Source organism: Protopterus annectens, chromosome 7.part0 (genome assembly GCF_019279795.1).
Source record: "Protopterus annectens isolate FY-2018-M chromosome 7.part0, PAN1.0, whole genome shotgun sequence".
NCBI classification, from domain to species: Eukaryota; Metazoa; Chordata; order Ceratodontiformes; family Protopteridae; genus Protopterus; species Protopterus annectens.
Genome location: NC_056739.1, coordinates 1,225,972,147 through 1,225,984,929, shown reverse-complemented (window position 1 = coordinate 1,225,984,929; position 12,783 = coordinate 1,225,972,147). Strand labels below are relative to the sequence as shown.

The 12,783-nt window shown below is 40.0% G+C and overlaps 1 protein-coding gene across 1 annotated transcript in view; it reads left to right on the top strand.

Annotated features, from left to right (window-relative positions):
• DNAH1 (dynein axonemal heavy chain 1) overlaps positions 1 to 12,783 on the top strand; it is a 5,225,710-nt gene that overhangs the window by 2,769,365 nt on the left and 2,443,562 nt on the right. The window contains exon 38 of the mRNA XM_044076389.1: positions 3,603 to 3,797. Coding sequence (XP_043932324.1) covers positions 3,603 to 3,797 — 195 coding nt within the window. The remainder of the gene's footprint in view (positions 1 to 3,602; positions 3,798 to 12,783) is intronic.

Sequence of the window (12,783 nt, the reverse complement as noted above, 5' to 3'; positions counted from 1 at the left end):
AAATCAACAACGGATTCCAATCCTCTCAAGGGAGAAATCCACGGCTCACTCAGTTCTACAGCTGTTGGGTTCCATAGCAGCCTCCATCACCATTGTCCCCCTGGTCAAGTTTCACATGAGGCTTCTACAATGGCTACTGCTAACCCAGTGGTATCCCTTTCAGCATCCTCTTTCAGCCATGATTCAGGTAACCCACAGGTGCAAACAGGATTTAAATTGGTGGATGACACACAATCTGTCACAATGGTCTCGCCCTTTTTTCCCCCAGCAACCTAAGGCCACAGTGACCACGGATGCCTCCCTGATGGGGTGGGGGAGGCTATGCCAGGGACAGACAGTCCAAGGCACTTTGTCCGAACTGGAGGCCCATCTTCATATAAATGTTCTAGAGCTGAGGGTGGTACTTCTGGAGTTGCAAGCATTCCATCCCCTGCTGCCGTCTGGGACAATTGCGATTCAATCAGACAACATAGCGGTGGTCTGGTACATCAACAAACAAGGTGGAACCAAATCTTACCCCCTTTGTCGAGAGGCCATGAGGATATGGCAATGGGCGATGGCTACCAACCGTTTTCTTCTAGCAACGCACATTCCCGGGAGTTCCAACGTGATAGCAGATAGACTCAGCTGGTGCATTCTTCAACCTCACGAGTGGTTCCTGAATCCCTTGATAGTGGCGGAGATCTTCCACCACTGGGGCCATCCTTGCTGTTACCTCTTTGCATTCCCGACCAACTACAAATGCAGCAACTACTTCTTCCTGATTCCCCCTCCGGGACAGTCATCCAGGGACGCTCTAGTTCACGATTGGCCCTCGGGTCTTCTTTACGCATTCCCACCCTTTCCCCTCATTCCCCAGTTTCTGAAGAAAGCACGTCGGTTGAAGAGCAAGGTGATCCTCATAGCTCCATATTGGCCTCGACAGATTTGGTTCCCCTTCCTTTGGCCTCACCTACTAGATCGACCATGGATTCTCCATCCAACCCTGGAGTTGATCTCACATCCACAGAACCTGATTCATCCCAACTTGAACAGCCTGAAGCTCACAGCTTGGCTACTCCAATTCCCTTGATTGCCAGGCAGAATGATCTTTCTTTACCAGTACGTGACATTCTCATTGCATCTCATAAGTCTTCCACTAGAATTACTTATCTGAGCAAGTGGAAAAGATTTACTTGTTGGCTGAAAGATAAACAAGTAGATCCCTTCTCAGCCAGTGTCGATAATACTAAGCTATCTGGCTGACCTTTTCCAATCGGGTCTATCGGCCTCTACCATTAGAGTTCATTTGTCTGCAATTTCTAATTTTCATGAGGGTATCCAAGATTCCTCTCTTATGTCCCACAAATTGTGCAAGACCTTCATAAAATGTGTGAATCATCTGAAGCCACCTTTTAGAGAACCTATTCAATCATGGGATTTATCATTAGTTCTACAAGCTCTGACAATGCCACCTTTCGAACCAGCCTCTTCTTGCGACCTCAAGCATTTGTCATAGAAAACCTTGTTTTTGGTCACCATTACTTTGGCCAGACGTATTTCTGAGCTTCAAGCTTTATGTATCAAGAGTCCATACTTGATTTTCATAGAGATAGAGTGTCTCTGAGAACTAATCCATCATTTCTGCCAAAAGTGATCTCTGAAATGTCCATTAATCAAACCATTGAATTGCTAGTTTTCTTTCCCAATCATTCAAACAGAGGAGAGTATTGTCTACATACCCTAGATATCCACAGGCAAATCTGTTTTTACTTAAACAGGACTAGGTCCTTTCGTAAATCTGACCAGTTATTTTTGGCCTTTTCTGGACCTAGATTAGGATCTGATGTTGCTAAGGTCACATTAGCTAGATGGTTGAAGGACTGTGTGACCTTCATTTAAACACAACATAATATCTCGTTGCCTACTACTATGAAAGCTCACTCAACAAGGTCGGTGGCAACTTCTGCTGCCTTCCATGCCAGAGCTTCTTTACATGACATCTGTGCAGCTGCAACTTGGGCTACGCCTCATACCTTCATCAATCATTACAAATTGGATTTGGCCTCCAGGGGAAGAGCATCTTTCGGTTCTATGATGCTCAGGAATGTCCTTCCATGAGAGCCTCCCAGGAATAGAGGTAGCTGGGGACTCTGTCCCATATGTAAGGAATGAATGAGGATTAACAATATCAGATAAAGAAGTTATGTCTTACCATAAGGTTCCATCTGTATTGTTGATCCTCGTTCAGTCATTATGACCCTCCCTCCTTCCCCCTCCTGTGGTTTCTAGTGGATCTCACCATCCGGTTCTCTTAGGTTATTTGACTAGAGGTAGCCTCTACCTTCTTTGACTTGCAAACTCAATCTGAGGTAACTAGGAGAGGGAGGTTGTGGGTAAGAGTTTAGCTCGAGAGTTTAAAGCTGACGAGAGCTTGGAAAATGGCCGGCTTGGTTCCGAGGTCGGAACAGATACCCATACGTAATGACTGAACAAGGATCAACAATACACATGGAACGTTATGGTAAGACATAACTTTTTTTTACATTTACTGGATGTTCATAGACAGTTGCATTTCCTTTTGCATTGAACAGAAAAAATCAAGAAAACGGACTATTTGTTTCCTTCTCTGGACCAAAATTGGAAAAATTTCTAAAATTACTGTATCAAAGTCGTTACCAAATTGCATCTCCTTTATCTATAGTAAATTAGGCTTTTTTTCTTACACATCCATTGAAGGCATACTCCACTGGATCTGTGGCTACTTCCACATTTTTTCAAACTATGATGTCTATGGATAACATTTGTGCAGCAGCACTAAGAAGTAGGGCATCATTTGATTCTATGGTACTCGGGAATATCCTTCCTTGAGTCTGCCCTGGATTCAAGTAGCTAAGGATGCTGTGCCATTTGTGAGAATAGAATGAAGTCAACATCAGATAAACAAGTTATGTACACGCCATAACATTCCATCTGTGTTGTCAGACTTCATTCTTTCCTCACTTCCCCTCCCACATACCCCCATCCATGACTCCTGGAGGAACGAGCAATTAAATGGTCTCTGAAAAGGTACATTTACATGTTTATATGACTCTGGATATGGCTTCCTATATTTCTCCCTATCCTTCTAGACTATATAGCAGTAAACGAGATCTGAGGTAATTGGCAGGGTGTATTGTGGATAAGGGAGAAACACAAGAGATCTGCTGGCTGCAAGCTGTAGCATCGGCCAAGTCAGATCCAATGGATCGGATCCAAACCCATTTGTGAGGAAAGAATGAAGATTGACAACTCAGATAGGACGTTATGGTTAGTACATAACTTCTTCTTTTCACTCTAGCTTCAAGAAAGATAATCTGACCATCAGAACAAATGTGTTTTAAAACCACTCTTAAGTAAATATTCCAAGCATGTAAATACACTGTGATGCTTTTCCTGTAGCACTTCTCATGTTTTCAAACCAATCATCTTATGAAAATTTGAGTGCATCAGTCAGCCTTCTGTGATGCACATGCAGGCATATGTGCACACACACACACACACACACACACACACACACACACACAAACAAATGTTAATGAAAAGTAAACAGTACTTTCAGTTTGGGTTTTGTTTTGCTTTAGGTGATGACAATGATGTTTGAAGTTCAAGACCTTGCAGTTGCTTCTCCTGCTACAGTGTCTCGCTGTGGAATGGTTTACCTGGAGCCCAGTATATTAGGATTGATGCCATTTGTTGAATGCTGGATGAGGGCAATCCCAGGCATCATCAAGCCATATTTAGAGATGCTGAAAACACTGTTTAACAAGTTTCTGCAGGTGAGACTGACTATGCCATACACGACAGAGTTGCAAAGTAATGCTGCTCAGGTGAAATGCATCTCAGGAAAAAAAAACATCGTCAAATTAATTTATTATCTGCCACAATTTATATCTGCAATTTCTTAGAATACACTATAGTAAATAAAGTATGAACCATAAAAATGGTAAGTTCCCATTATATGTCTCCAAGAAGTTAATGAATGCAGTGCCTAGAATCCCTTAGCTTCACTTCTAAAACTGCAGATGTCTTAATACATGTATAATTTGTTTTGATCTGTAAATTGTGAGTTGTTAGTACTAGGACTTAAACAGAAACCTGGATCTTCTTCAAATTAATCTTTATACCTGACTCTCACTAATATGATGTTCTTAGGTAGACAGACCTTGAGGGTAGAAATCTTCATAAAACATACACGTTTGGCTATCAGTGATTTTACTGAAGGAGTACATTTTTTTTTCTTTAATGCTAGCCTTTCATTTCTTCATGCTCGGCTGCATTTTTCAAGCTTCTCTTTATCAGAGTGGATTCTGTGTATCTGAAGGAAATCATATTTATATGCTTTTATTGTTGCATCACTTTTTCTTATTATTTTTGGTGCCAAAGTTGTGTTTTACCATTTTTAAATCACTGTAAGTCATTTTGTTTAGCTGTTGCATTATTGAAGTTTATTTCATCTGTTCATTGTGCCAGACAAATATAAATAATGATATCTGACTACGTAACCTGGGGAGTCTTCATGTAAACAGATGTATTTCTTCCACTTTTCAGGGTCATGTACGATGTTATATCTATCTATCTGTCTATCATACACATATATGTGTGTGTAAATCCAAATATATATATATATATATGTATATATATATATATATATATACGTATATATATATATATATATATATATATATATATATATATATATATATATATATATATACATATATATATATATATATATATATATGTGTGTGTGTGTGTGTGTGTGTGTCCTTTTTTTTTCCTTTTTGTGGCTTTAGTGGTTTTGTCCCAGAAGTTATTTTTAGCTTTGGTGGGTTGGAGGGGGCTTATTTTGTAAAAAAAAAAAAATTACTGCTTATGTAATCTTTTGAATATTTAATATAAAGTGTTGTTTAGGGAAGTGTTTTACTTGGATAAAACATGCTATAGGTTATGTAGTGCTTGTGTTAATGTTGTAACATCTTACATGCCATTTCTTCTGTCAGACTAAATTTATTCTAAAGGGGTTTCCTGACAGGAATTTAGTATGCTGCTTATGCATTATAGTTTCAAAGACATTGTATGCATGTGAAAGTGTAAGTGTGCTTTTTGTGCAAACTAATTCACAACTTGCCTACCAACCAACTCATTCCAAAATTTCTGACCTTATTAGTAGCATCCTCCTTGGTCATATCATGGATAACCTACCCTTTTCCTGTGGGTCTGACTTCCATGGTTTCTGTTTAGCAAGAAAAAAAGCAACTTAGCAGAGAGCCCTTGCCAACTCCACAGGCTCAGTCTTCACATCAAACTTTGTAGAGGTGTGCACTCCTTCTTCAGACCTCTAACTTACTTCTTTGGCTTACTCTGGTATAGTCCTTTGAGTCACCATATATTGGGGGTCAGCCACATCCATTTTGTTGGTTCCAGTGTCCAAACCAGGTACAGGATAACTGTATTCACTACGATAGAGAAACATACCAAGGGGATACTGCCGGATGTGTCCAGGGGAAGAGATCTGTAGTTTGGGCAGTCATTCCTTCTGTAAGTTGGTCACTAAAGATACTTATAAAGAAAAAAAGTACAAAAGACTAACCATTGTTCATCAGAATACATGAAAATATGATTTCCTTACCTTAGCCAAGAAATTGTTACAGGCAATCAATCCTAGTACACAAAATTCAGTGTCTGTTAATTAAGGCATTAGAAATATTCCTGAGGAATAAATATCAGATGATTCTGACAGAGAGAGAGAGAGAGAGAGACAGGGCTTCATCTCCTGCAGATTCTCAAGCCCAAAACTCTGATGCTGAGGATACCTGGTCCTCTCAACCTTCTGTGGAGGAATTTTCTATTTCTCAGATTATTGCTAGGATGAAGGAGGTGTTTTTATGGGAACAAATGGATGCTACCCTGCTGTCAAACTGAGAAGATATTATGATATGTTACAAGTGGATATGCTTCATTCTAAATAAATTCCTCCTCTAATGTCAGCTTTGGATGATGTATATAATGCTGCTTGTAACAACCTTGAGTCCCTATAAAAGCTGACAGGCTTTACAAAAATTCTCAAACTAACAAGCACTTGATTTTTCAATAGGTATGACCCTGCAGAAATATCAACATCTACACCAGCGAAAGAGTACTTTGAGGGGTTGATGAATGAAGAGAATGAGAGGGAGAGAAGGTTGGATGATGTGGGGATAGTGAATCATGAAGTACAATGGATTTTCAAGTAGGAAGTAAGGATAGCTATGAAGAGGATGAAGAATGGAAAGGCTGTTGGTCCAGATGACATATCTGTGGAAGCATGGAGGTGTTTAGGTGAAACGGCAGTGGAGTTTTTAAACAGATTGTTTAATGAAGTCTTGGAAAGTGAGAGGATGCCTGAGGAATGGAGAAAAAATGTTTTGGTAACAATTTTTAAGAATAAGGGTGATGTGCAGAGCTATAGTAACTACAGAGGGATTAAATTGATCAGTCACAGCATGAAGTTATGGGAAAGAGTAGTGGAAGCTAGGTTAAGAAGGGACATAATGATTAGTGATCAGCAGTATGGTTTCATGCCGGGAAAGAGCACTACAGATGCGATATTTGCTCTGAGGGTGTTGATGGAGAAGTACAGAGAAGGTCAGAAGGAGTTGCATTGTGTTTTTGTAGACTTAGAGAAAGCATATGACAGGGTGCCTAGAGAGGAGTTGTGGTATTGTATGAGGAAGTCGGGAGTGTCAGAGAAGTATGTAAGAGTGGTACAGGATATGTACGAGGGTATTGTAACAGCGGTGAGGTCTGAGGTGGGAGTGACGGATGTGTTTAAGGTGGAGGTTGGATTACATCAAGGATCAGCTCTGAGCCCTTTATTATTTGCAGTGGTGATGGACAGGTTGACAGACAAGATCAGACAGGAGTCCCCGTGGACTATGATGTTTGCAGATGACATTGTGATCTGTAGTGAGAGTAGGGAACAGGTGGAGGAGACCCTGGAGAGATGGAGATATACTCTAGAAAGAAGAGGAATGAAGGTCAGCAGGACTAAGACAGAATATATGTTTGTGAATGAGAGGGAGGATAGAGGAATGGTGAGGATGGAAGGAGTAGAGTTGGCGAAGGTGGATGAGTTTAAGTACTTGTGATAAATAGTTTAGAGTAATGGTGAATGTAGAAGAGAGGTGAAGAAGAGAGTACAGGTAGGATGGAGTGGGTGGAGAAGAGTTTCAGGAGTGATTTGTGACAGGCAAGTACCAGTAAGAGTGAAAGGGAAGGTCTACAAGAGGGTAGTGAGGCCAGCTATGTTATATGATCTGGAGACAGTGGCATTGACAAAAAGGCAGGAGTTTGAGCTGGATGTGGCAGAGTTAAAGATGTTAAGATTTGCACTGGGTGTGATGAGGGTAGACAGGATTAGGAATAAGTATATTAGAGGGTCAGCCCAGATTGGAGGGTTTGGAGATAAAGCCAGGGAGGCAAGATTACGCTGGTTTGGACATGTGCTGAGGAGGGATGCTGAGTATACTGGGAAAAAGATGCTAAGGATGAAGCTGCCAGGTAACAGGAAAAGAGGAAGGCCTAAGATAAGGTTTATGGATGTGGTGAGAGAGGACATGCAGGTGGTTGGAGTGACAGAGCAAAATACAGAGGACTGGAAGAAATGGAAACAAATGATCCACTGTGGCGACCCCTAATGAGAACAGCCAAAAGAAGATGATGATGATGATGATGATGACACCAGCAGGGAACAGGCTCCTGGTATCACCCAGCCATTATCCAGTGGACAAGGATGGGAAGACTTTGGACAAATTTGGTAAGGTACATTTTTCTTCTTAAACTTTGGCATATAGAATTCTTAACTGCCAGATCCATATGTGGAAGTTTGCGCTTAACAGTTTGTGAGATCTAGCTACTACTCTTCTTCCTGAAGATAGTGCCTCTCTCTCAATTCTATTTTTTCAAATATCTCACAAGTATCTAAAGATGTGTTAGGGAGTGTGTATGATAGTGTAGATACCATGCTTAGGGCTTCTGCTTCTGCTGTTTTGAAGAGGTATGCCTGGGTACATAACCAAATTTTTTCTGATGAGGTACAGTCTGAAATTTTGAATTCAGCTTTAGATATGGTTTTATCTGGCCCATCTGCTACTTGGGTCCTCAAATAATTTGATAGGAGAAGGAAATTAATTCGGGGAATTTCTAAGATCCCCCATTGCAAATCCTCTAGATCCACTTTTACATCTAAGTTTCAAAACAAAGCAAACAATCCCTGCTTTCTCAAACCAAACAGGGAAAGAAAAAGAGATGGAAGGAGGAGAACAGTAAGAAGCAAGGATACTTTCTTAAAAATGGACAGTCTGCAGCTTCAGGATGACAGTGCCAGCCTTCTTCCTCACCCCTTCCCTCCTGTCCCATAAACTGGCTCTGTACATTTTGCTTTGGCAACAAACTGTGACAGATTCATGGGTATTAAAAGTTAGTTCAAGAGGGATGCAGTTGGCACTGGATACAAATACCTCCACTGAGGAGTTCCTGTCTTCTCTGTGAACCGAACAGAATTTTTTTATCAAGATCTTCAACTCTTAGGAGAATAGCTCAGCTCAAAGAGTCATAGAACCAGTACCGTTAAATCAAAGGGGCAAAGGGTTGTATTCCAGAATGTTTCTCATACCAAAAAAGCATCTTCTTGGAGACCATGTCTTGGTCTTTTCTTTCTAAATCGGTACAAGAAAGTTCCAAAATTCAGGATGTTGAACCCTCATAATCTGTTACCTCTCATTCCCCAGGACAGCTTAATGATAAAATTAGATTTAAACAATGCATGCCAACACATTCCAGTAGCCAAAGGCTTCAGGAACTTTATCATATTTGCTGTCTCTGGGACACATTATCACTATTCTACATTACTTTGCAGATTATCTACTGCTCCAAGGATGTTTACAGAGTGTCTAGCTCCATTTATAGCTCCATTTATAATTCATTGCAGATTGAATAGCATTCACATTTTCTTTATTTAGAAAATTTAATTATATTTGCAGAGTCTTTATGCAGATGTCAAGAATTTAGTTTTACCAATCTAGGATTCCAGATAAATATTCAGAAATCCTCCTTGACCTGTCACACAGGACTGTCTTTCTACAATTTCCTGTAGACGTAGACACTTAGCAGCAAAAGGCTTTTTTGATGCAGAAAAATTATTTTTTATCTGAAAACTTTCCTGCACATCTCAGTTCACTCTCAGACATTAGCCAGAGAATATCTCAGGATCCTGAGGGTCATGGCATCGATGAGCCTCATGATTCCTCTTGCCAGGTTACACATGAGAAAGATTCAGTGGTTTCTAAAAAAAACTTGTGGATGGAACATTTATATATTTTCTGGAATTTCAGGCTCCAATCTTAGACTTTGGGGAAAAAAGGAGCTGTACTGGTGAGGATTACAAATACAAACAAATGCACATTCTGTAAGTACAGATGCGTCAGACTTTGCTTTGGGGAGCAGTTTCAATGAGGGTAAAGGTGCAAGGCCTGTGGCCTTCCTCAAACATACCAAAGCAGAAACACATCAAATAGATTATGACTGTGATCCATGACGTAAAATCGCTTCATCATTTATGGTGCCCAGATCCTCTCCAGGTGATTACTGACAATACCACAGTGATGTGGTATATCAACAAGTATGGGGGCATAAGGTTGTACCCTCTGTGCAGGCTGGCAGTGTTAGCTTGGGAGGTAGATCTTCAGGACTCTTTAAACCTTTAAGCATTCTACATTCCATCAGAGCAAAATATAATTGCAGACAAGCTAAACAGGATTAGGACAGGCCCTCATGATTGGAAGTTGAATGAGAGGGTCTTCCAGGTATTGACCCAGTCCCAGTTGTAGGGAGCACCTCAAGTTGATCTGTTTTACTTCTTTCAAAACAGACAATTCAATAGGTTTTGCTACAGGACTCTGTGAAAACAGATGTATTTCTGTGGATGAGACTGTTCCCTTATGCGATTCCATCCTTTCCACTGATATCCAGTTAAAGTCTGAAGATTCAGAAGGACTCCCAAAAATAATTGCTGTTGCCTCCTTTTGGCCCAGGCAACATTGGTTCTTCCTTCTTATGGAATTGAAAAATTACCACAAGCATCTCACAAACTGGACTTACTCAAACAAGACAGGGGGAGTTTCATATATACAGCAGGAACTAAAGGAGGCAAGAAAACCTACTACTAGAAAATCTTAGATTGGCAAGTGGAATAGATTTTCTAGTTGGTGCCTAGCCAAAATACAAGACCCTTTTGGGGTTTATATTCCACTGGTGCTCAAATATTTGTGTCAGTTACTAGTCTCTGGCCTTTCATACTCCTCTGTCAAGATACATCTTCAGCCACTTCAGGACGTCTACCTATGAATCCTCCGTTTTCTTCAATGTTTTTAGTAAAATAGCTTCTAAAGGAGCGTTACACCTCTGATAGAAACAGGTTACTCCTTCCTAGAATCTTAACTTTGTGTTGGAAAGGTTTATCTCCATTTGAACCTGCACATCAAGCAAATAGAAGATTCATTACATAGAAGAGTGTTCTTCTCATTGCTTTGATATCTTCAAGAAAAGTGTCTGTGCTGCAAACTCTCATTGTGAGTGAACCCTATCTGGTCTTTCACAGGGTTAAAACTTCATTAAAACAAATCCCTCATTCATGCCTAAGGTTGCTTTAGAGTTTACTTTGACTCAGACCATCAATCTCCCAGTGTTGTAGCTTGATCCTCAGAACCGGGGATAAAGGATTCTACATACTCTTGTTGTGCATAGACAGTTCAGGTACTATTTTGACAGAACCAAGTCCTTTAGAAATGCTGATAAGCTATTTTTTCTAAGGACAACTCATGTGAAAAAGATTGTTCCTACCAAGGTAAACCAGTTCAAGGCAGTACTAAGGTTCACTTGTCTTCTTTGATGGTGTATTGAAAAGTGGTGGCCTCTGGAAGCATACTAGAGGCAGCTACACTGTCCTCTGTTCATACATTTACAAGGCATTATAAACTAGACTCTTTCTCTAGATTCAGGACTGGCTTTGTTAAGACACTTCTCCAGCAGTTTCTGGATCCATATCCTTCTTTCTCCTAGATTGGATAGGCTTCAGTAGTCATCCCATATAACCTAAAGGCTACTGCATCAGTGGGAATGATGAACATAATACAGTTGTGTAAGTCACACTGAACCATAACATTAGATGTTTGAGTTCCTCATTGTTGCAGTAGCTGCACCCACCCTCCACCCTCCCTCTGTCACTGTATATAGTTATTGTTAGAGAAATAATGTTGTGGTTTTAGATCAGAGTGTATGTGCTGTGTCTTTAAGAAGCATATCAAGGATTGAGCATGCAGATATAAATACCAAGCATGTGCTATTCCCAGTGCCATTCTGAGAGTGCTTCCAGAGAGTGAATATGTATGATTGCAGTAGTTAGTTGCATATAAGTTAGTTAAGATAAAGTTAGTAAACTTCTATCTTGATGTGTTTGTATATAATAAAGCTGCTTGAACAGAACCCATTATGTTTATGGTTGAGCTATTCAGATTGAAACTGGCCATCAACCTCTAGTTACTATTCTAAAGAACTCTAGTGAGATTACAAAAAATATAGCTCAAATTGCAAAAGTACAACTTCAGATTGTTCTATAAGAAAAGGCAAACTACTCTATCTGGCTGATACCTTATCTAGATTGCCCAGAAATATGACAGAACAGCTTGAATGCAGAGAATTTTGACTTTGATATGATGGCAGTGCGTAATTTTTCTACCACTAGGCTTGATGAGTTAAGAGATAACGCAAAGACTGATCCAATTTTGCAAAAGCTCAATCACTACATTAATGTTGGATGGCCATCAAAGCAATCTAGTGTACCACCTGAAGTGCAAACCTATTTTCCTTGAAATGCTGATGGAAGATGGCATTATTTTCAGAGGTCCTAAAATTGTTGTTCCTGCTTCCATACAACTAGAATATATCCAGATTTTGCACTGTGGTCACCCAGGTTCCGCATCCACTAAGAGAAGAGTGAGAAAATTAGTATTTTGGCCGTCATTACTGCAAGACATTGATAAAGTATTTTTTTCTCGTTCAGTATGCAGTAGTACTAGACTGCATTTTCAAAGAGAACCACTTCAGCTAATTGAAGTTCCTGAACTACCTTGGTCAACAGTAGCCACTGATATCTTCAAGAGGGTCAATCAACATTACTTATTATTGGTAGACTCTTATTCAAATTGGATTCAGATTGACTTACTACCTAACCTAACATCCAGTACTGTTATTATTAAGTTGAAACATCATTTCTCAGTCCATGGTAGTCCACATGAAGTTATTTCTGACAATGGTACTCAATTTATTAGTGAGTTGTTTCAGAAATTTGCAAGAGAATGGGACTTTGTACGTTACTGCAGTCCTGAATATTCACAGTCAAATGGGCTAGCTGAACTTGCAGTGCTGAGTGCAAAGCAGTTACCTGAAAGGTCAAAGCGTGACAATACCAATGTCTTTTTGAATTTACTTAATCTCAGAAACATACCCTGTGATAATATTCTTGGCTCACCTGCTCAAAGACTTCTATCCAGGCAAACCGGAATGACGTTACCTATTAGTTCCAGTTTACTGAGGCCTAAAGCTAAGAACAACAGAACCATCGAGGCTCAATTATTCAAGAAGCATTCTGTCCAGAAGTCCAGTTATGATAAATCGAGCAGATTTCTTTGTTTGTTGACGTGGGAGAGACAGTGCAGATACAAATGG